Below are 25,829 nucleotides of genomic sequence, written 5' to 3' on the forward strand. Positions count from 1 at the left end.
TCACCGCCCTCTTCACTTCCTCAACCCTTGTTTCTTCATGGGTCAACCAAGAGGCTAGCGCCATTAGTTGCATGTCCCCCAATCTTGAGTTGGGGTCCCAAAAGTTCATGTCTGTGAGGATCATATTATGCATATAGAACTCAACTATTTTGGCTCTGTCCTCAGTACTTACCTTCTAACAAAAGTCAATGAATTTTCTGTAGGCTTGGAATGGTAGAGAGCCATACTGTGCTAATGTTTTTATCTGGAACTACAACCACTGCTCCTTGAGGAAGATGGCATAAGACTTGGATGGTTGTCTGCATTGTATGGCTTCCATGGAAAAACTTGCCATGGTGGCAAGTTGTACCTCCTTTTCCTGCAACTTCTCCCTTAGTCTTTGATTTTCTAATTGTAGTTGTTCTCTCATGCTTGACTCCCTCAATCTTAGGTCAGTCATTTCTTTGCCCATTTGTTCTAGTTTCTCCTCCATAAGACCCACATCTTCTACCTTCTTTGATTTTGCAATTTGCATCCTTCTGTGAGTTCTGCCCCTTTCTCTTTCCAATTTGAACGAAAGGGGGACTACAAATTTCTCGAGTATAATCCTACCTCCCTCAAAAAATTTGTAGTAGGATCCAAGGTTAGGTTGTGGTTCAGACTCTTGGAGTTCTTGGAGACCTTCTTCTTCCCTTTTTGATGTGGTTGCCTTTTCCTGTAGCATTCCTTGTTGCTCCTGTAGCAGATTTGTCCCTTCTATTGATTTCTAGTAGCATCGGATGTGCTCTAAGTCTCAAAATTTGCAAGGAGGCTTAGATACATGCATTCTCCAATACCTAAAAATCATTTTGGGAAATTCCACCCGGAGATAGTTTTATTAAAATAATCAATTATTTTTAATGGGACCCTATGTCTAAATTTAGGAAATTAAAATAATTAATGGGTATTAATCTAAACCGTGGGTGAAACTTCTAGAATAAGACAGAAATTGAGTCCAAATGATCTGAGCCATTGATTAGAATCTAATATGGGCCTTTCGTTCTCAACTAGAGGATTCTAAGGACATCAATGGGCACTTGGAGAACACACAGTGGAAAGATCAAAAAGTTACATTTTTTGAAGCAGAGCAGCTGCCAGGGAGATTTTTGATAGTGATCTTTTGCAGTGAGGGGCAGGGATAGTATCTGAAGGGAAATCTCTCCCAGTCAGATAATACTCAGCAGAGAAGAGAGAGAGAGAGAGATCTAGTAGAGGCAGTGTAGAGTGAGAGAGGTTGACGCAGAGCCACGCAGGGCCACGCAGAGGTAGCGCAGAAGCAAAGAAGGAATCCGAAAATTTATTGAAGGAATCGATTACAGAAGCTGGAAGACGGGGTGTGAGACTGGGAGGTGCAAATGGAAGTTCTTGGGCAGAAAATTGATCAGTTGAAGGGGTCATGTTGTCCCCAGAGAGTGTGATGCTGGGTTGATATAGTGACTACGCAGAGCAGCCAAGGGCAATTCATTCGGTGGTTGGATCAGCTAGGATTTCTAGTGATAGTGTGAGGTAACCTCACTAATCTCTCTGTCAATGATATTCTCTGTAACTGGATTGTCGGGAAGGCATTGAGAAATTGTATTCGGAAATCACTACTCCATAATAATAAAACCCTCAGAGTTGTTGCACCGGTTTTCCCGCATTGGGTTTTTCTGGGGACATTTGTCCAAAAATAACTGTGTAGATGTGTTGTGTATTTCTTTCTTGTTCAGTTTCTTATTTCCACATTTCATTTAAAATGTGAAGGCTGCAGTGTATTAGTTTCGGTTACTATAGGAAACTAAAAATAATTTTGTTCAGTAATTAACAAATAGAAGAAACATAATCATGTTGATTTGGGGTAACATCGGATGTGCTCTAGCCACGAAAATTGGTGGAGAGTCTAAGGCACATGAGATCTCCAATACCCAGAAAGGGTTTGGGTAGATTCTAAACAGTTTGGGAGATATTAAAATTAAAATTTTTAATGGAATCCCTAAGTCTAAGCTTAGGGAAAATAAAATATTCATGTGAATTAATATAAAACTGAGTTAGAATGGTCCAAAAGTCATGGATCAAGCCAGATCTAATCTTAGTCGTTGATTAGGTCTTAATGTCGGTTGTTGATTTGTCAACGAGAAAAGTATAAGAGGAGGCTTGAGGGTCACTTGGAGAACACACCGAGTTGATCAAGATTTTGATTTTTCTAGGGCAAGGTTTGTTGTGGAAGTCAAAAGAGTGATCAGAGTTGCAGCTGAGGGGCAATGAATACATAAGCAGAGAGGCAGAGATAGTACCAAGAGGATCAATGCAGAAGCCAGGAGAGAGGGACGCAGAGCCAACTAGAGGTTCACGCAGAGCCAGCCAGGGCTCACGCAGAGGTAGCCAGGAGCTGCGTAGTGCCTCAGAGAACCAGCGTGGGTGACACAAAGGCTCTAAGGGCTGACGCAGTGCCTCCAAAGGCTGATGCAGGGAGAGGTAGGGTGACGCTGGGCCAGAAAGGACTGACGCAATCCCTAGAGGTTGATGCTGGGGTTTTCGTGGGGCAGATTGGAGCTGGGAACTGTCGGAGTGTTTATCTGGGGTTTCAGTCAGAATATCTGTCTCTGATTGAGAAGTACTACTACCGAGATTATTCTTTGTTGGGTGAGCCAGTTTTGGCACCCAGATTGTATTCTGAAACTGCTTAATAATTAAAACCCTCAGATAGCTACACCGGTTTTCCCGCATTAGGTTTTTCCCAGGAAATTATTCCAAACACAACGGTGTCACTTGTGTGCTTATTTTGTTTCCTTCAGTTGATGATCTGTAATGTGTTGAGCATGTGCTTGTATTTATTTTTAGTATTTACATGGTAAATAACTTGTTAATTATTCAGAACAAGGAGGCAGAAATAAATCAGAAAAGTACATGAAGGGTTTCTAACAGTTAGACCTAGAAATTCCAACATGGTATCAGAGGATGGTTGCAGATCACAAGAGAACTGAGGACATCAGCTGAGCAGAGCAGCAATAGTAGAAAACAACTGTCCTGAGTGACAAAAGTTGGTCCTAGCAGAGAAGCAGCAAGGAAGGGGTGACGCAGTGCCTGCGTCATCAAGTTTGAGCTGGGAAGAGGATCAATGCAGTGGCAGAGGGGAGTAGACTCGACCTACGCAGTGCCCGATCATCTTTCTCAGTCAGGAAGGATTGACGCCCATGGCCAGGAGGTGTGAATTTCGTTGGTGCTGGGATTGTGCAGAGCCTAGAAGCTCTAACTTTCAATTTTCTGGAGCTTAGAAGGTTGTGGGTAAGTTGCAGAGTGAAGCTGGTGGGGCACTATAGTCAGAACAATACCTAACAGTGCAAGACCAAGGAGGAGGGAGTTTGTTAAAATTGGCAACTAGGGCCAAACTTCATGTGGTTCATCTTATTCATGGCTAATAATATGTTCAGTAGATTCCTCTCGTCGAGAGGTGTAGGATTGATCTAAAGATCATCCGCTTCTGATAAGTATTCATGGAGATATGAATTTATTTTGATTATGGAATTATTATCAAGCCGACCTACAACTCATGTAGACTCAGAAGCCCAATAGTTGCATCTGTTCAAACATCAACAGTTGTGTATAAATACAGGAGGACTTTTCCTCATTTGCACTCACTCATCTCATCACATCTCTCTCTCTCTACTGTGCAGAAAAGAGTCTCTCCTCTACTGCGCAGAAAATGGTCTCTCTCACACATGTGAAGCCGGAAGCTCCTGAAACTGAAGCTGCAACTGCAGATCCAAACTTTGACCAGCGTGGACCATCAAACCTCCTCTTCTAATCTGCATTTTAGGTTCGTCTGAACCACCTCTGAAGGCTGCAACTTTTGGTGGTGGAATCAAGTCGATCCGATAGACGGTTTGCGAGATATCGACTGCCCTAGTTTGAAGGAAGCTGTTGAAACTGAAGCTGCAACTGCAGAAGTGAAGTTTGACTTCCGTGGACCAGAAGATCTCCTCATCTAAACTGCGCTGTACGTTCATCTGAATCTCCTCTGAAGGCTGCAACTTTTGGTGGTGGAATCAAGTCGATCTGGGAGACGGATTGTGAGATATCCACTGCCCTAGTTTGAAGGACGCTACTGAAACTGAAGCTGCAACTGCAGAAGTGAAGTTTGACTTGCATGGACTAGAAGATCTCATCTGAACTGCGCTATAAGTTCATCTTGACCTCCTCTGAAGGCTGCAACTTTTGTTGGTGGAATCAAGCCGATCCGACAGTTGGTTTATGAGATATCGACTGCCCTAGTTTTGATGATGAAGCCGCTAATGCTGATGCTGCTAATCTAGGGTTTGCTACTGTTGATATAAATCAGATTTATTGTACTATTTCTCTCTGCTGAATTATTGAAGATAAAAGAATATTTGATCAAAGGGTTTCCCCACACATTGTGGGGTTTGTCCCTGGCTAGCCGCCACATCTTGTGTCTCTTGTCTTGGCTTGTTTTCTGTCGATTGTTTAATGTTCTATCTGCACTATACTTTATGTACATGTGATTGCTAATCTCTGGAATATAATAAGAAAAATAAGTAAACTGTTATAAGCATAGAACATACCATAACTTAACATGGGATCGGAGTTGAGGTGAAGACAAAGCCCGAGCAAGAGCAAGAGCAATCACCAAAGAGAAGATTGGCAAGGCTATCCTAAAAGAACTATGGGGTCCTCAACACTCTTTCTTGCCGAAGACAAGTTTCGTGAGAAAGCTGACTATCACGGATGGAAGATGTCTATCGATCTAACCTAGAAGATCAAGGAGTGCTGGACCATGTAAGAGGCAATATTGTTGAGCCTCCATTAAATGCATCCATTGCTGCCAGGTACAAATGGAAAACCGGAGAAGTTAAAGTGAAGAAGATCATGAGGGACGCTATTGAAAAATGCTTGGTGGCCTACATCTCCGATCTGAACACCTCCAAGGAGATCTACGATAGACTGGTGAGTTTATTTAAAGTAAATGATGCAAATCAAGTCTTGTTTCTTAGAAATAAGCTGAATGAAATTAAGAAGGGTACAAATGAGAGTATGCAAGCATACTTCTTAAGAATCACCGAGATCAAGAACGATCTCCTATCTATTGGGGAGACTATTACTGACAGAGAAATGGCACTCACAACTCTTGGAGGATTACCATCTGAATGGTATGTGTTCAGGACTATTCTTCTGAACAATAATGTAATTTCTAGTTTCGAGAAATTAATGGCTAGATGCATTCAAGAAGAAACAAGGGTAGAAGAGCAAGAAATGCCCATGCCTAAAGGTCCTCCTGCTGCCTTTTCTTCTCATGCTAAGAAAGGAAATAATTCTGAGTCTAAATTGAAAAGAAAGGCTGGACCTAAGGGTGGAAGAAAAGGACGATGTTACTTTTGCAATAAAGCAAGTCCCTATGTAAGGGAATGCCCTGATAGAAAGGACTCTCACTGTAACGATGATCAAAATCCCTCTCATGGTAATCGAAGGGATGGAAAATTCAACAGCAAAGGTAAAAGGAATGTTGGAAATCAAGGAAGAGGACAACCATTCAAGAAGGCTAGAAATTCTAGGATGTATTAAATGCACCTGACCTTCGAAAGAACCTGGTGTCCATCTTGGCAATGGAAGACAAAGGCTACAAGGTAACCTTCAGTGATGGCAAGGTACGTGTATCGAAAAATAATGTTAAAGATGCCTTTACTCTTGGGTTTCATGTTGATTCATTATATCAGGTCAATGAAAGTCAGGTAGGTGTCATGTCTTATGACACATCTCTTAAGTCCGAACTTTGGCATTGGAGGTTTGCCCATCTTCATTACAAAGATCTACCCGATGTAAGACATATGGTAACAGGGATGCCCGAATTCCGAGTAGAAAAAGAAGGTGTATGTTCGGGATGTGTCGAAGGAAAGCTCAAAAGGGGACCATTCCCCTCAAGCCTAAGCAAGACCTTTGATATATTACAATTGGTTCACTCAGGCATACCTGAGGTTGGCATTAAGAGGGAGACTACTACACCACATACTCTAGAGCAAAATGGTGTGGCACCGTACGATTGTGGAAGCTGTCTCTATGGGTAGATTATGTAACAATGCCTGATGTGGAAGAACCGATGGATCCTATTTATCCACCCGAGCTTTCCTCTTCTAGGAAGAGGCCTTCATGGCTTAGGGGGATACTTGATGATGTTGAAAGACATGCTGCACCCCGAGGAACCTTCCATGAAAGTAAGAAACCCAACAAGTATCAGGGATACTTGACTAGTATGAGCACAATCATACAAAATGAGCCTTCATCATTCTCAGATGCCGTCAAGCATCAAGTATGGAAGGATGCTATGACCATTATGGAGAATGATGTCTGGGAAGTAGTTCCCAGACCCCAGGACAAGACAATTGTTACTTCAAAATGGCTTTACAAGATAAAGCTGCAGCAGATGGAAGTACGGAATAGTATAAGGCTCGTTTTGTTGCTCGTGGTTTCTCCTAGAAGGAAGGTATAGACTATGATGTGATCGTTGCACCTGTTTCCAGATATACAACCATCCGCTTGATCATAGCCCTTGTGGCTTCACAAGGATGGAACCTACATTAGATGGATGTCAAGACCGCATTCTTGCATGGTTCAATCAAAGAAGAGGTCTATGTGGAGCAACCTGAAGGATTTGAGATTTATGATTGAAAATCTCATGTATGCAGGTTGAAGAAGGCTCTCTATGGGCTGAAGCAAGCACCCAGAGCATGGTATGAGAGGATCGATAGCTACTTGATGAAGCTGGGATTCACTAGGAGTGAAGTTGATCCTAACCTTTACCTTAAGGTTGAAGATGACAAGCCTCTCATATTGGTGTTGTATGTGGATGACCTCCTCATAGGTGCATACCCTCTCATTCACAAATGTAAGAGGGAGTTGAATTTGAAATGAAGAACCAAGGACTTGAAGTGTGGCAAAAGCCAAGGGAAATTTTCATATCTCAAGGAAAATATGTGGTGAAGATTCTGAAAAGATTTGGTATGATGGACTGCAAGCCTGTGACTACCTCGAGGATCTTAACTTTCAGAAATTATATGGTAGTGATGTCAGACCAAATTTGGGAAATGCCTCTGAGTTTCAAAAACTCATTCGCGTTGATGTTCTTGGTGAACCTCTGTCCGAACATATGTTTTGCAGTTAGCATTGTGAGCTCATATTTGGTTGAGCCTCACTAGATTGGTGCCATGAATCTTCTGAGATGTCTTCAGGACACAATCTCTCATGGATTGAGATACACTGCCGGAAATATGAAATTGCATGATTATTCGAATGCTTATTAGGCAGGTAGTGTGGAGGATCACTAGAGAACTTATAGTGCTGTTTCTCTTTGGATTCTGCTTCGATATAATGGATGAGCAGGAAGCAGAAGTTAGTTGCCATAAGAACCACGGAGACTAGATACATATATACGAGTATGATCTCGTATGAAGTTGCCTGGTTGGGGAAGCTCTTCAGTGAGCTGTTTGAACACATACCACTGTGATTCTCTATAACAACCAGAGGTGGGATTTGATTATTGAGGAATCCCATATTCGTCGATTGCTCCAGCAGATAGACATCATCTGGTATATAGTAAGTCAATAAGCAAGGAGGCTCCATTGCATTAAGATGATGTACAAGTCGATACACCTTGTCAAAGCCCTGAGGAAATATCTAATCTGTGATTTTCCCAAACGACTTGGAGTCGTCAAGAAACCCTTGTACAAGGGTCCTGCATGTTGTATACATTAAGCTCTAGGAGCTCTGAGGGCTTGCGGTTCTTACTGGAGCAACATACCACCACAGGGTGACTCGCCCTCCCCTGGTGGTGCGTACTGGAACAAGATGATTCACTCTCTTGTGGGACAGGATGACTCGCTCTCTTGTGGAACAGGATGATTCGCTCTCCTGTGTAGCAGGATGATTAGTTCTCCTATGAGGCCTGGATTGATGTGTTCTCCATGGTGATTGTAGCAGGATTGATGTGTTCTCCTGTGAGGCCTGGATTGATGTGTTTTCCATGGCGATTGTAGCAAGATTGATGTGTTCTCCTGTGAGGCGTGGATTGATGTGTTTTCCATGGCGATTGTAGCAGGATTGATGTGTTCTCCTGTGAGGCCTGGATTGATGTGTTCTCCATGGCGACTGTACCAGGATTGATGTGTTCTCCTGTGAGGATAGGATTGATTAAGTTCTCCTGTCGAGACATCCTACCCATGCAGTCTGGGACTCATTGGAAGTACCTCCTATCTGATCAATGAGTAGGGAAATGAAGTTAGGGACCATAGTAGTACCGATGGACGCATCGTTGTATCTACCGTACTCCCTACACTAGGATGACCTCCATTGATTTGGGATCAATGATACTGGTCTGGGACCAGTGGTAGGAGTGGTGCATTCTATGACACTGACTTCAGGTCGGTTGTTACTGGTCTGGGACCAGTGGTATGCACTCTGAGACTGACTTTGAGTCAGTGGAGGATGTTACTGGTCTGGGACCAGCGGTAGGAGTTGTACTCATTATGACACTGACTTTGGGTTGGTTGAGACTGGTCTAGGACCAGTGGTACATACTTTGAGACTGACTTTGAGTCAGTATGATACATCCTCGATCATTTCTTCTTCATAATTCGGACAAAAGAAGAGCAGAACAGAACAAAGTAGAACAGAGCATAACAACACAAAGCCGTACAGATCAATACATGGTAGAACAAGACAAAGCAGAATAGGTAGAATAGAGCAGAGCAGGGCAAGGGTTAGGCTGTACAGGGCAGTGCATTTGATGGATGAATAGTAGTGACCGACAAAAAGATTGTAGATGAAGTTCTCCCTAGTTGACAGGGAGTGTTAAAATTGGCAACTAGGGCCAAACTTCATGTGGGTCATCTTATTCATGGCTGATAATATGTTCATTAGATTCCTCTCGTCGAAAGGCGTAGGGTTGATCTAAAGATCATCCGATTTTGATAAGTATTCATGGAGATATGAATTTATTTTGATTATGGAATTATTATCAAGCTGACCTACAACTCATGTAGGCTCAGAAGCCCAACAATCGCATCTATTCAAACATCAACAGTTGTGTATAAATACAGGAGGACTTTTCCTCATTCGCACTCACTCATCTCATCAAATCTCTCTCTCTCTACTACGCAGAAAAGAGTCTTTTCTCTACTGCGCAGAAAAGGGTCTCTCTCTCACACATGTGAAGCTAGAAGTTGCTGAAACTGAAGTGCCACTGCAGATCCAAACTTTGACGAGCATGGACCATCAAACCTCCTCTTCTGATTTGTGCTGTAGGTTCATCTAAAACTCCTCTGAAGGCTACAACTTTTGGTGGTGGAATCAAGTCGATTTGACGGATGGTTTGCGAGATATCGACTGCCCTAGTTTGAAGGAAGCTGCAACTGCATAAGTGAAGTTTGACTTGCGTGGACCAAAAGATCTCCTCATCTAAATTGTGTTGTAGGTTCATCTGAACCTCCTCTGAAGGCTGCAACTTTTGGTAGTGGAATCAAGTCGATTTGACGGATGGTTTGCGAGATATCGACTACCCTAGTTTGAAGGAAGCTGCAACTGCAGAAGTGAAGTTTGACCTGCGTGGACTAGAAGATCTCCTCATCTAAACTGCATTGTAGGTTCATCTGAACCTTCTCTGAAGGCTGCAACTTTTGGTGGTGGAATCAAGCCGATCTGACGGTCGGTTTGTGAGATATCGACTGCCCTAGTTTTGATGATGAAACTGTTAATGTTGATGTTGCTGATCTAGGGTTTGCTACTGTTGATATAAATCAAATTTATTGTACTATTTATCTCTGCTGAATTATTGGATATAAAAGAAGATTTGATCAAACGGTTTCCCCACACATCGTGGGGTTTGTCCCTGGCTAGCCGCCACATCTTGTGTCTCTTGTCTTGGCTTGTTTTCTATCAATCGTTTAATGTTCTATCTGCACTTTACTTTATGTACATGTGATTGCTAATCTGTGGAATATAATAAGAAAAAGTATTAAATTGTTATAAGCATAGAACATACCATAACTTAACAGAGTTGTTGCCAAGGATTTCTAGCAAAGAAATCCGGATCAGTGGTGCAGCTGCACTAACGATCGGAGTGGGGGCATCTTGACATTGGCGGAAAGGTTTCCAGGAGGGAAATCGAGGCTCAGAGGGAGTCACACCAAGAACTTCCAGGAGGGAATTAGAGGAGCAGTGAGATGGCAGTGAACGAGGTAAGAGACCAGCACAGACTGGACGGAGCCTTGAACTTCGTAGTCTGGAAGGCCAGAATCTTGTCTGTTCTAGATAGGAATTGTGTCAAGCAATTTGCCTTGAGGACGATAGCTATCCCAGTTGACCTGGTTGATAACGACAGGTACGAGGATGCAATGGTGAGGGCTAAGAGTATCATCTTTGACGGGGTCAAGGATCATATAGTACCACATATTGCCAAGAAGAACACGGCATAGGAGATGTGGGAGGCCTTGAGCAAGTTGTATCAGCATACTTCCATGCAGAGGAAGATGTTACTAGAAAATCAGTTGCGATCATACGAGATGCAAAAGGGAGAACAGATCGACGGTCGATTGAAGGAGATCCGGGATCAGCTGACTTCCATAGGGGCAATGTCGGATCCAGAATTGATGGTGAGAATAGTCCTGAACACAGTCTCAAAAAACTGGGAGGTGTTTGTCCAGAGCATATTGGGTAGGGCGACCCTTCCAAATTAGGAGGAAATGTGGGCTACTCTTCACCAAGAAGAGATTAGAAGGCTGAGCAAGGCGGGAAGCAGCAGCAAGGGGATCAGAATCAAGAAGGAGGAGGAGGAAGATGTTGCCCTAGCATCTGAGGGAAAGTAGGAGAAAAGGAAGAAAAAGGACCACTCCAAGGTCAAATGCTTCCACTATGGGGAGTTGGGTCATTATGCGACGTTGTGTCCAAGGAAGAAGAGTAAGGGAGAGGCCTCCGAGACCATGGTAGTGCCAACAAGGGCAGAGAAGGAAGTGGAGACAGATGATGATTGTGCCATGAGTGCTCATGTGCCACTTCAAAAGAAGTGGGGAGACATTGAGTTGTAGTTAGGCGGACTACAGGCGATGAGGGGTAGGATCCTCGAATTACCCAGCCTCTTGTATTAGACCTTGCTACGGGAGCCCCGAAGAGGAGTAGTAGTACTGGCGATGTCAGTAGAGACGGATGCGGATGGAGCGACAGAGGGAGCTACAATGTAGGATTCCTAGGACAACGCGAGGCTAGCAGGCTGCAACAGTGCAAGAGGCACGGGAGTGTTGCACCAGTGCAGGATGGCACAAAAAGGTGTGCAACGGTGCGAGATGCATGGCGTTGTTGCAGCAGTGCAGAGGTTAGAGAGGGAGCACTTGTTAGTGACAGAGGGAGCTTCAACATCAAGAGTGTTTCTAGCTTGACAGAGATGTTAGAGTTGGGAGATCAGTTACTTACTTCTCAGTAATTGAGTTGTAGTGCAACAGTTAGCATTGGTAGTGCTATGGGCAGCACAATGCAACATGATTAGAGGGGTTGCAGTACAGATGCAATAGTGGCAGTGGCAGGGCCATGGGCAGCAACACGGATGCGGAGGGAGTTGTAGTACGGATGCAACAGTGGCAGTGGCAAGGCCATGGGTAGCAATACAAGATGCAACAGTGCAGGGGATGTTGGGCAGTAGGCCTAGCATTAGCACAAGGACTGATGCCAGATGATCAGAGTGATGCTCAATGAGGAGTATTACTAGAGCATAGTCCTCACTAAGAGGGAGCGTTGATTTGGGGTAGCATCGAATGTGCTCTAGCCATGCAAATTGGTGGAGAGGCTAAGGCACATGAGATCTCCAATACCCAGAAAGGGTTTGGGCAGATTCTAAACAGTTTGGGAGATATTAAAATAATTAATATTTTTAATGGAGTCCCTAAGTCTAAACTTAGGGAAAATAAAATATTAATGTGAATTAATATAAAACTGTGTTAGAATGGTCTAAAAGTCATGGATCAAGCCAGATTTAATCTTAGTCATTGATTAGGGACGTAATCTCGGCCGTTGATTTTTCAATGAGAAAAGTATAAGAGGAGGCTTGAGGGTCACTTGGAGAACACATCGAGTTGATCAAGATTTCGATTTTTCTAGGGCAAGGTTTGCTGAGGAAGTCGAAAGAGTGATCAAAGTCGCAGCTGAGGGGCAGTGAATACAGAAGCAGAGAGGCAGAGATAGTACCAGGAGGATCAGCGCAGAAGCCGGAAGAGAGGGACGCAGAGCTAGCCAGAGGTTCATGCAGAGCCAGCCAAGGCTCACGTAGAGGCAGCTAGGAGCTACGCAGTGCCTGAGAGAGCCAGTGTGGGTGACATAGAGGCTCTAAGGGCTAATGCAGTGCCTCCAGAGGCTGATGCAGGGTGAGCTAGGGTGATGCTGGGCCAGGAAGGGTTGACGCAGTCCCTAAAGGCTGACGTTGGGGTTTTCGTGGGGTAGATTGGAGTTGGGAATTGTTGGAGTGTTTATCCAGGGTTTCAACCGGAACATTTGTCTCCGACTGAGAGGTACTATTGCCGAGATTATTCTCTGTTGGGTGAGCCGGTTTGGGCACCCAGATTGTATTTTGAAATTGCTTAATAATTAAAACCCTCAGATAGCTGCACTGCATTTCCCGCATAGGGTTTCTCCGGGGACATTGGTCCAAAAACAATGGTGTCACTTGTGTGCTTGTTTTGTTTCCTTCAGTTGATGATTTGTAACGTGTTGAGCATGTACTTGTATTTATTTTTAGTATTTACATGGTAAATAACTTGTTAATTAATCAGAACAAGTAGGCAGAAATAAATAAAAAAAGTACATGAAGGGTTTCTAACAGTTAGAATTAGAAATTCCAACAAATCAGTTGTTGTAGGAGAAATTTGGGCATCCAGATTTTAATACGGTATCAGAGCTGCAGGTGAAAAAGCAAAGCAGTGCCTTGAGAGCCCAGCGCTAAAGGAGAAAGGGAGTTTGAAATTCTTGCAGAGGTAGCAATTCAAATCCCCGGAGGGATTGCGCAGTTCAAGCCAGGAGGGTTAGATTTTCATGGTAAATCTCTCTCTGAGTGAGTCGAGAAAGAGCTAGGATTTCTAGATCGAAATCTATTAGCGACAGAAGGAGCAACACAACAGTAGCTTCAATGAAGAGGGGTTCCTGGTGTGACATAGTTTCTACAGGCAGTTGCTAGGCAAAAAGACGTCAGAAGAAAGAAGAGAGACACTAGAGGGAATTTCTTCTTCAGAGAATTCCTAGCCAGGGAATTCGAATTCTCATTTGCTAACCAACAGCAGGAAAGAGGAGGTCATTCGAATTTTTCGATTGGCAGAGATGGTAGCCAGTGGATTGAGAGATGAGGATCGGTTGGATGGTGCATCCAACTATGTGATCTGAAAGGCAAGGATGTCGTGCCTTCTGGATGAGCATTTTCTCAAGATCTACGTCAACAACGTGGTAGCTGAGCTTGCGGATCCAGATCTGCTCAAGAAGTACAAGGGAGAAATTGCGAATACCAAGAGAATGGTCCTCGACGGAGTGAAGGATCATATAGTCTATCACATCCTTGGCAAAGACACTGCCAAGGAGATGTGGGATGATTTGTCGATGTTATATGAGGGATCTTCCGAGCAGAAGATGAGATCCATGCAGATGCAGAAGGGGGAATACATTGATCCATTCCTCACTAAACTTTAGGAGACCCGAGATGAGCTAGCAATTGTGGGGTCAACACCTCAAGGTTCCTAGATGGTAAGACCGATCCTAAATTCAAAATTTGAGGAGTGGCAAGTCTTTGTCCAGAGCATCCTGGACAGGGCAACTTTGCAAACTGGGATGAAATGTGGGCAGCTCTTAAGCAAGAGGGGCTGAGGAGAGACTTGGTCAAGTGTAAACTTGATGGAAGCAGCAGCAGTGGGTCGAAGCCCAAGGAGGAGGAAGAGAATGCAGCCCTTGCATCCAAGGGGCAACAGGAGCAACGAAGGAAGAAGAAAGATGTTTTAAAGATCAAATGCTTCGGGTGTGGTAAATTCGGTCACTACGCAACATAGTGTCCTCTCAGGAAGAAGGACAAAGATAAAAAGCATGATCCGAAGGTTACAGTCACGAAGATCAAGGAATAGGAGTTCGTCGTGACAACCTTGGCATCTCCAGGAGGGAGATGGGGAGATCTAGAGTTGTAGTTCAAAAGGATTGCAGTTGGGCATGATCCTTGAGGAGCCCACCCCGCGGATCAATTCCTTGCTATGGTAGCCCATATCAATAGTACCAGGATGGACTGGGTTAGTTGATGCAGAGGAGTGTCGGGGTGACAGTTGCAGTGGCTAGGAGCACCAGAGTCTGAGCAACGGAGAGCTAGAGTTGGCAGTGTTAGTTTTTGGTAGCATCGGATGTGCTCTAGCCATGAAAATTGGTCGAGAGGCCAAGGCACATGAGTTCTAAAGAACCCAGAAACTATTTGGTGAAATTCCACCCAAATTGTATTTTATTAAAATAATTAATATTTTTAATGGGGTTCCTAAGTCTAACTTAGGAAAATTAAAATATTAATGGGTATTAATCAAAATATGGGTGAGAATGATCTAGAAGGCGGATCAAGTCATGTTTTAATCTTAGCCGTTGATTAGAGACTTAATCTCGGTCGTTGAAGTCTCAATGTGATAAGTATAAGAAGGAGGCTTGGGGTTCATTTAGAAACACACACAGAGAGAAAGAATTGATGTGGAGTTCGATTTCTGGGGCTAGGAAGTTGAGAATTCGAACTGAGTGATCTGTTGCAACAAAGGGGCAAGGATAGTTCAGGAGTACTGACAAAGAGGCAGAGAGAAGCTTGTGCAGGTAGCGCAACAGCCAGGAGGATTGACGTTGGGCCAATCTAGGCCCACGCAGACCTAACGAAGAGCCAGAAGGGCTAGTGCAGAAGCAGAAGCTGTCCTCCATCCAGAAAGCTGGAACGGAACTACCAGGGCACTGCAAGAACAACCAAGAAGGTTGATGCAGTAGGCAGAAGAGACAACTCAGAGCTCACGCAGGACCTACGCAGGGCCAGCGCAGAGATAGCTGGGGTTAGCCAGTTTCGCTGCTAGATCAACTGGGTGAAGTGAGGTAAAACTCACTTAGTTTTTCCACCATTGTATTTCTCTGTCATTGGATTGTTGGGAGGGCATCCAACATTTGTATTTAGAATACTGCTTAATAATAGAAAATCCTCAGAGCTGTTGCACTGGTTTTCCCGCACTGGGTTTTTTTGGGGACTATTTTATCCAAAAATAAGTGTGTCCTATGTATCTTGTTCTTTGCTCAGGTTTCTGTTTTATGTATTCAAATATAAAGAAGTGTAGGCTGCAGAGTTAATTTGCTTTAGTGTTATTCATAAAACAACTTGATAATGTATATTAAAATCAAGTAGGAGAAGTAGATTTAAATTTACTGCAGTAGGTGTTCCTTGAGGATTAGGAATTTTCATAGGCAGCAGTGCAGTTGGCACAAAGCAGAGGTTAGTAGCAGTGCAGAGGCTTTGGAGGATCAGCGTGGTGACTAGCAGCAGCCAGACTCCAACAACTAGATGCATCATACTGAACACTTGTTCAATAATTTGGGATGCTTTTTCATTACTAATTTAGTAGCAGCAATAGTTGGAGAAGGTTGCAGTACAGATGCAGTATTAGCAGTGACAGCGCCAGCAACAGCACGGATGCAAAATTGAGAGGGAGCTGGAGTATGGATGCAGTGTTGACAGTGGCTAGGTCAACAGTAGTACAGATGCAACATTTGAGTAGGGGTTGGTGGACAGGATGACAGATATCAGTGGCACAGAAGGAGATGTTACAAAACATAGTGATGCTTCAGCGAGGTGCATTGCTAGAGCACATTCCTCGCTAAGAGGGAGTGTTGATTTTTGGTAGCATCGGATGTGCTCTAAGTCTCAAAATTTGTAGGGAGGCTTAGACACATGCATTCTCCAATACCCATAAAATGTTTTGGGAGATTCCACCCAGAGATAGTTTTATTCAAATAATAAATTATTTTTAATGGGACCCTATGTCTAAACTTAGGAAATTAAAATAATTAATGGGTATTAATCTAAACTATGGGTGAAACTTCTAGAATAAGATGAAGATCGAGTCCAAATGATCTGAGCCATTGATTAGAACCTAATCTGGGCCGTTGGTTCTCAACTAGAGGATTATAAGAAGGACATTAATGGGCACTTGGAGAACACACAGAGGGGAGATCAGAAGTTCGATTTTCTGAAGCAGAGCAGCTGTTGGAGAGATTTTCAATAGTGATCTTTTGCAGTGAGGGGCAGGGATAGTATCCGAAGGGAAATCTCTCTCGGTCGGAGAATACTCCCTAGAGAAGAGAGAGAGAGATCTAGGAAAGGCAGCGCAAAGCTAGAGAGGTTGACGCAGAGCCATGTAGAGGTAACGCAGAAGCCAGGAGAGAATCTGAAAATTTGCTGAAGGAATTGATTGCAAAAGCCGGAAGCTAGGACGTGAGACTGGGAGGTGCAAATCGAAGTTCCCGGGCAACAAATCGATTAGTTGAAGGGGTGATGTTGTCCCCAAAGGGTGTGACACATAAATCTGCAGGCTTGTTATCTCACAAAACCCCAAGAGAGATCCTTTTTCTTGTCTAGGAAGTCTTGATCTAGGCATAACGCTGCTATCGAATACTCTTTCACCTAGGTCTAGGCCTCTTACCCATAGGTCTTTCTTGGATAGCCTTCCTCTTGCTTTTGAAGCAAGCAAGCCATCATTTGAGTCTCTCATTTGAATGGGCTTTGGAAATCACATTCCACATTGTTATTGACCTTATCCTTTAGGTGATTTCCTTCATATCGGGACTCCTCCCATCTGTGAAAGTCCATAAAAAGTAGGGGACATTGACTGAGGTGACAGTGGGTCTTTGTCCCATTGTTCTTTTTGGTCTAGTAGTTGTCCTTTAGGTACCCCTGCTAGATTGAGTGGTAACAATGCCCCTAAGAAAATCATAAAATCATGTCCCTCTACAAGCTACGTCACAAGCCAACCTAGTAGCTAATGTGAAAACATAAAAATCCTCCACACGTGTGAGCCAAGATAGAGTAAAGTGCTGAAATGATGCAATCATAGGACCTTCTAGGGATAGCATTCAGTTTAAATGCTACCAAAAAAGCTGACCATAAGTGTATGAAAAAGCTACCAAGGTCACCATGGGTAGCTCTTCTTTAGTGCCTCTAGTGTCTTATTTGTGCTTTAGTATTTCTATCACAAAACATAGGGACTTTTATGCACCATATGAGCTAGTAGTACTAGTAAGTGGCTGAAGCATCACTGTCACCCTCTATCCAGTTTAGGAACAAATTGTGGAGGTCTTTTGTTGTTTAGAAGGAGAGTGTCCCTGTGCGTGTAGTTTTGTCTCAAGCTCAATTAGTGCCACTTTAATTTATAATCTATGTACTATTGTGCTCCCGGATAAACGAGAACTTTCAAAGCTTCCATTTCTTCAATTATTCCTTGCATGTTTCCTTGTAATTCCCTTTAAGTGTTTTTCCTTAAAAATTCGAACACCCATTCATCCCTTCTTCCACTGTTTTATACAAATACTGAACTGATGACCATTCTTAGTCCCTGATGGATTTTGTAGGATTTTGTGGAGTTTGAAGGCAGCTTGTTTTGTGAATAACGTATTCACGCTACTAAAATTTTGCTACCATAATCATCCTCATGCTTTTCATATATGTTCTTATCCTCCTAAAGTAACACATGAAAAATACATTCCATTCTGGAATAAGTGATCCTCGACTTTCTAGAATAATCTTGATACCAAAAGGTACAATGCTTGCTGTAAACACCAATTTATTGTCATTGCAACTCGTCATGTCAAAGATGCAACCAATGCCAAGAATAATGCATTCTATTTTTGGATTATGTGAAACCTGCAAATCTTTTCTTCGTGTCACTTCAAATCTTTTCTTTCTGACTGCAAGTCCTTCCTTGTGAAATCCAGAATATCGATGGCAATCTAATAAAGACAATAACATATTCAAAATTCCATAGCGATAATTACATTTGACATTGAAAGGTGAATATTCCTTTTCTTATAGAATCCTTGGCCTTGGGTATCCAAATATATTACATGGAATGATAGATCATTAAAAATCTGAAAATAAACCATGGGAAGGTAGCTGCATATATCCCATGGTCTATTATGGTGACTCTGATACACTCAGTTTACCTTTCCATGCCTGTTTACTGATGCCCTATTGGCTTACTCTGTATATGGGTTCATAATGACAATGATTCTATGTATTCCTTAACTTACAGTTTAATCTGCGGAAATGCACAGCTGTAACTTCCTTTCCGAAGGCATTCACGAATTGTTGGTTGATTCATTTTCTCATTAAAGCCTCTCATTTCTTTGCATTACAGGGTGACATTCCATATTCATGATCAACTGCACTACAATGTCTTTGACTAGTACATGGAGGGTGGCGATACATGCTGAATTTTCATAGACCTGAAATTATCCCAAAACAACTTCCTATTATAACATTTTCACTCCTGGGTGCATGTTAGTGTTGAAAAAATCCATTTATTCTCTGTTAACAGTAATTATTACTTACCTGATCCTGTTTGTCAACTTATGTAGAAGCTACCAAATTCCCTGGAATTTTTATCCTTGATGCAGCTGTAGCCTTTGTTTCTCTTCTCATAATGGTGTTGGCTTATACCAATACATACAGTATGTTTACTTACTGATAAGATTAGCCTCTTGGTATTGTTGGTTTCTGACAAGATGGAAAGATATATTTTCATATGTTCTCAACTCACATTTCTCAGTATACTAACAATCTATGCTTTTTTTCAGGTTGGTTCTTTTTGATCCCGACTGGAATCCAGCAATTGATGCTCAGGTAGGTAATAACACAAGTCAAGGTCTATTTTCAACTGTTGGGCTTCTCTTCTATATGAAGAAAAACAATGTATTTTTCTGACATATTGGAAGACTCTAAAATTGGGATGTGTACACATATAATAGTGATTGAACTTTCTTAATGGCATGATTGTTGTTTGAAGGCTATGGCTCGAATATGGAGAGAGGGACAGCCAAAACCTGTTATCATCTACAGGCTTCTTACAACTGGGAGGTATTATTTTCCCTAGCATGTACAGTCTTTGTTAGTTTTAGAATTGAATTTAAATTGTTTACAATTGCAGGCTTATTCTTTTCTTCTCTGAAATGACATTATTTTGAAATATTGAAAGAATGTAGGGTGCATGTGTTAAGTTTAGGTATGTTCTATGCTTAGAGCAATTTATTTCAATTTTCATAGTTAGCTCAATATCTTTTTCAGATTAGCAATCACATCAACATTAAAGTAAACTGCAGATAGAACATAAACATAAATCACAGAAGACAAGCCAAGACAAGCGGACACAAGATGTGACGCTAGCTGGGGACAAACCCCAATGTGGGGAAACCCTTGATCAATTCTTCTTATATGTTCTTCAATAGTTCAGCAGAGAGAGAGAGAGAGATAGTACATTTACAACTGAAGTCAACACTTTGACTTATCTAGATGAGAGCATAGATCATCTCTAAGAAGATGATACACGAGCTCAGTTGAAGACATGCTTCTTCAACTGATTCTCCAAGGTGACTCCTTCACCTATCATTGTGCTTCATCTCGTCATCATGCTGTGCCTCACCGTGCTGCACCCACCATCACAATGCTGCATCTCATCATGCTTCATTAATCATGATGGTACCCATCACTGTACTGCATCATGTGCCATTGTTGCACCATGTTGCCATGCTGACCTATGTGTTTGCTGCACCTAGCTAGCTTGTTGTCCCGAGCATGCTTGTTGTCCCTAGCATGCTTGCTGTCCTTGGCATGCTAGCTGTACTTGCTGCACTAAGTATCATGCTGTTGTCCCAATGTGTTATACTAGCAGCACTATGAACTTGCTATATCATACTGCTGTACCTCACCATTGTGCTGCCCCTCATTATGCTATGATACACTTCATCGCTGTACCCATCATGCTGCAGCATTCATCAACATGCTGCTGCAATATATCTGCTGCTTGCAACATCATGCTGCTTCAATGTATCATCACTGTTTTCTCCATCCAAGTGATTGTACTATTATCAACACAGTCCTAACATATGCTGCCTTGCTGGACAGACTTCAATGTATACCCTTCAGCACTCTTCTCCATGTCATACAAGCCGCTTTCAGACCTTCCTTCCTCCATGGCTGTGACTGGGGCATGCTTGAATAGTCTTCCTTTATATCACCTGGAGGACTGCATTTAGGGCAGTATAGAGCTTCTCCATAGGGCTGCGTAGGGCTTTCCAATAGAGCTGTGTATAGGGCAGTGTAGGGCTTCTCTTTTAGACCAGCAATTAGATCTCTCATTGCTGCGTTATGTAGGCTTCCTTCACTGCATTAAAATCTCCTCCATGATAGCGTTAGGATCTAGGGCATCCTCTAGGGCAGCGTATCCTCTTTAGATCTCTCCTCCCACCAAAACCCAAAGACAAGTGGAGAGGAAGACATCACCAAGAGGATGTGTGTCCAAATGACTTTCAAGGCACCTCTATTTATACTAAAACGTTGAGCATAAGTGGGGTTTATTTGGTTGCTGGCCGACCTTGACGAATTGTCCCATAACACAAATAAATTCATATCTCCATGAATACTTATCGGAATCGGATGATCTTTAGATCAATCCTAAACCTGTCAATGAGAGGGATCCAAGAAAAATATCAGCTGCCATTAATAAGATGACCCACATGGAGTTTGGCCCTAGTTGCCAATTTTAACACTCCCTGTCAACTAGGGAGAACTCCATCCACTGATCCATATGTCTGACTGTACTATCTCTGCCATCAGTGCCCTGCATTGCTCTACTCTGCTGAGCTCTGCTCTATTGAACCATGAAGAAGAAGAATTGATCGAGAATGTCTAATACCATTCTCTATTGACCCGAAGTCAGTTTCATCTGAAGAGAGTGTGTCATATCACTCCTACTGACCCGAAGTTAGTTTTATTGATCCTAGATCAATATCACAAGAGAGTGTCTCAAACCACTCATACTGATCCCAGATCAGTTTCATTGATCCCAAATCAATGGAGGTCATCCTAGCATAGGGAGTACAATAGATACAATGATGCATCCATTGATAGTACTACTATGGTCCCTAACCCCATTTCCCTGCTCATTGATCAGATGAGAGGTACTTCCCATGAGTCTCTGACTGCATAGGTAGGATGCCTCGACAAGAGAACTAATCATCCTATCCTACAGGAGAATGAATCATCCTGTCCAACAATCGCCATAGGAGAACTAATCATCCTGGCCCATAGGAGAACTAATCATCCCGTCCCAAAGTCGTCACGGGGTATCACAAGGGAATGTTGAACCTTTCACCCTGTACATAGCGCACCACCAGGGGAGGGCGAGTCGTCTTGTGATCATATGTCACTCTAGTAAGTACCCCAAGCCCCCCAGAGCTCCCAGAGCTCAATGCATGCAACATGCAAGACCCTTATAAGAAGGTCTCTCAACGACTCCAACTTGTTCGGGAAAGTCACAGATTTGACCTTTCCCAGGGGCTTTGACAAAATGTCTGCGACCTGTACATCAATTTCAATCTGATGGAGCCTCCTCGCTCATCGACTTACCATATCCCAGATAAGTTAGTATCTGATGTCTATCTGCTGGAGCAATCATCGAATACGAGATTCCTCAATAATCGAATCCCCCCTGGTTGTCACAGAGGATCATGGTGGTATTCATCATATGTACAAACAGCTCACTGAAGAGCTTCCACAACTAGGCAGCTTCATACGAGATTATACTCATAGCTATGTATTTGTTCTCGGCGGCGCTTATAGCAACCGACTTCTGCTTCCTGCTCATCCATGATATCGAAGTAGAACCCAAAGAGAACCATCATTGAGAAGTGCTCTAGTGATCCTCCACACTGCCTGCCTAGTCAACATTCGAATAATTATGCAGCTTCATATTTCCGTCCGTGCATCTCAATCCATGAGAGATTGTGCCCCGAAGATATCTCAGAAGATTCTTGGAACCAATCCAGTGAGGCTCAACCAAATATGAGCTCACCATGCTAACTGCAAAACATATGTCCTGACGGAAGTTCACCAAGAACATCATTGCAAATGAGTTTATAAAACTCAGACGCATTTCCCAAATCTGGTTCGGCATCATCACCATATAACTTTTGAAAGTTAAGATCCTTGAGGAAGTCACAGACTTGCAGTTTACCATTCCACATCCAAAATCCAACTCCCTCTTACTTCTGCAAGTGAGAGGGTCTGCACCTGTTTGAAATAGGTCGTCCTCAGATGGTGCCGGTACGAGAGGTCTATCATCCACAACCTTCAAACAATGGTTTGGATCGACTTCACTGTTAGTGAATCTCAGCTTCATCTGACAGCTATCAATCCTCTCATATCAAACCCAGGGTGATTTGCTTCAAGCCATAGAGGGCTTTCTCCCACCAGCAAACATGAGATTCCCGATCATGAATCTCAAACCCCTCGGGTTGTTCCAAACCTGTGGACCTGCTACATGAGGCGAATGGTCCCCTTGTAAGGTTTTCCCTTCGGTACGTCTTAGACATGTACCTTCATGCTCCTTTTGAATTTAGGCATCCTTGTCATCATCTGACTTATAGACCTCTGGTGCTATGTGTCAACTGACATGGTCCCCAATGGACTTCTTGCCAACCCTGAACTCAAAGATAAAAGCATCTTTGAAAATTCTATTTCCAAACACGTACCTTTCCATCGATGAATGCCACCCTGAAACCTTTTGACTTCCATTGCCGAAATGGACACCAGGTTCTTCTTGCGATCAGGTACATAAAAGAGATTCTTGTAAACGAATCGAGTTACCCACATTCAATTGAGGGGTAACATTCCCTACACCCTTTTCGGGATAGGTGGCATCGACTCTAAGTATAATCCCATGGTTGTTTCCATCTCTACCAAATTTGAGAGAGCACACTTCTATCCGATGCGATGCTTGAAGCACTACAATCAATAAGCCAGATTCCCAAAGAATCTGAAAGAGAGGGCCAATACAAGATAATGCTTCTTTATCTTATCAGAAACAACATTTGTTCCTTGCTTTCTCTGAAGAGTCGGTCATTTCCTTGATGACCTGCATTACCTGTCATTCCTCTGACCATTGAAGATGTCCCTGGAATGATTGTTATCATCATCAAGTGATGTCTAATCCAGGTGGATATTGGTGGCCACCTGCCAAGTCCACTTGGACCCCCACCATTGTTTCTCTCAGCATTTTCAGTTTCCTTAATTGTAGCACAACTTACTATTTTTAATAGTTTTTCGGGTCCTGAACTTCCGAAGTCGTTTTGAGGCCCTAAACGATGTTTTTTTGGGAAATCTGGGGGCAACAGGGGTCCACAGACCCATGTTGCCTCTCCCAAAGTGGTAGTGCTCGGATATATCTTTCTAATGAGCTATTGTACGCGTCAAATGGAGATCGTATGCCAAAGTTATGACCCCAGGAAGTTGATGTACCAATTTACCCAAACGAGGCCCATAGTTTGGCGTTTCATCTTCTAGGGTTAGGTTTTGGAATGTTAAGGGTTTTCCATTGTTTCTCAACAATAAATAGGCCTTCGAGCCTCATTGTAACATAGTTCAGAGGCATGTAGCCACCACATCTCTTCTCAAACATAAGCTACCATCGCCCTAGCTGATTTATTTCCATTACTGTTTGTAAGCATATTTCAGTATTTTACATTAATGAAATGAAGTATTATTTCCGCTGCATATCTGTGTTTATGGTTATATCTGTAATTTGTTGCGTTCTTGTTTAATTTCGGATCAGTGGTATCAGAGAGGTCTGCTTTTTCTTTGTTTTTCTTTTCATGTCCCCAACGAGGTCGGGATATAAGGAGTTAGGGCTTGAACTGGTCGAACCTTTGCAAGACCAGCCTTGCAAATCTCGACGGCCTCCCATGGCGGATGAGAAGAAAGACGAGGGGGCAGGAGATACTTTCAAAATCTTGCTTGAAGAAGCCCTTGAGTGACAACGGAATGCGATGATGGACAGCTTTGCCCAGATCGTTCAGCAGCTACCTAGAAGCGACGCATCGGCTTCCAGCAGCTACTCTAGAAACGCCACGCCCTTTAAGGTACAAGTTAATTTTGAAATCCCCATATTCGAGGGTCAGATAGACGCAGATGCTGTAGATAAATGGTTAAATCTGCTAGAGGGTTATTTTTCTGTTCATGAATTTTCGAGTCGGGAAAAGATTGTTTTCGCTCTTCTCAAAGCAGCCCCCCATGTCAAGGACTGGTGGGAAACCTACTGCGAGCAGAAGGATGAAAATACCGGCTCACTATTTTCAGCTGCACCCACCTGGAATTCATTCCGGGATGCCATCAAGGAGCAATATTACCCTCTCAGAAGCTATGAGGATGAATACATAAAGTGGACCACGCTGCGGCAGGGAAGGGACCAAGACGTGCCAGAGTTCACCAATCTTTTCCATACCCTTCGCACAAAGTTGGGTATCAAGGATTCGAAGCAGCATTTGATACTCAAATACTGCGGTCGCCTGCACATGTACATCCAGGAAGAAATAGAATTCCTAAACATCTCCTCGCTCGGCACAGCATACCGATGTGCCGTCAAGGTCGAGCAGAAGTTTAAACAAAAGAAGCGAGACTTTGGATCTGCGAATTTGAAGCAAGGGAAAGGTGCCCCTAAACCACAGAACAAAGGACAAAGCCAAGGCGGGGCAGCGCAAGACAACTCGCCAAAGCTGCAAGCAAAGAGCAGACCCGCGAAGCCGAAAGAGGACACGGGAAAATGGTGTGAGTTCCATAAGAGCTCCACTCACAACACAAGTGAGTGTCGGGCCAAGCAGTCATTGGTGGCTGAGCTAAAGGTCTCAGAATCAGATGCATGTTCTGACTTTGAGTCAAAACCCGACAAGGGTAACGACAAAGGGAAGCGCATAATTGATGTGGATCCCAACACCACTGTTGCTACCGCCAAGATCCAGAACAATGAACCCGAAGATCCAGAGGAGGAGGAGCGTCTCTTCCACTCCCAGATGTGGGTAAAGGGCTTCCTGCTACAGTTCATTGTCGATAGCGGGAGCCAAAAGAACCTCATTTCGGTAGAGGTCGTGAAGCGGTTGTTCTTACCGACCACAACGCATCCACAACCGTACACCATCGAGTGGCTTCACCAAGGACGAGATCTTTGCGTGAGCCAACAGTGTCGCCTTCCATACAACATCAAGCCCTTCACGGATGAGGTATTGTGTGACATTGCTCCCCTGGAAGTTTGTGATATATTATTAGGACAACCATACTTGTCGAAGCGACATGTTGTGTATGAATCAAGGCCCCTTGCTGTTATTATTACATTGGGAAATAAGTTGTACAGGATACCAGAGGTAGCACCGCCTACCGCCATCTCTTTGATTACTGCAAAACAATGCAATAAGCTCATTTCCAAAACTGGGAAATTTGTTTTCCTGATGATACGCCCTCAAGGAAAGAAGAAGACGATGGCCACGGCCTCTAGACAGGGCCCCTCTGCATGACAACTACAGATGGACAAGGTCGTGGAGGAGTACAAGGACATCTTCACCTCCCCCGCAGGGGTTCCTCTGCACTGTCAGGTCAAGCACTCCATCGATCTGACCCCAAGTGCGCCGCTACCCAATGGACCAATTTATCGACGCTCCGTTCTGGAGAACGAAGAAATCAAGAGGCAGATTCAGGAGCTGCTGCAGAA

General features: G+C 43.3%; 1 protein-coding gene across 1 annotated transcript in view; it reads left to right on the top strand.

Annotated features, from left to right (window-relative positions):
• The window catches only part of LOC149179197 (uncharacterized), a 459,862-nt gene that overhangs the window by 371,605 nt on the left and 62,428 nt on the right, over positions 1-25,829 (top strand). The window contains 2 exon segments of the mRNA XM_089423794.1: positions 18,874-18,919; positions 19,083-19,153. Of these exon segments, the coding sequence (XP_089279920.1) occupies positions 18,874-18,919; positions 19,083-19,153 (117 nt within the window).

The sequence above is a fragment of the Pinus tabuliformis genome, chromosome 4_1, assembly GCF_031772625.1.
Source record: "Pinus tabuliformis cultivar Carrire ecotype Pingquan chromosome 4_1, CPIR1, whole genome shotgun sequence".
NCBI classification, from domain to species: Eukaryota; Viridiplantae; Streptophyta; class Pinopsida; order Pinales; family Pinaceae; genus Pinus; species Pinus tabuliformis.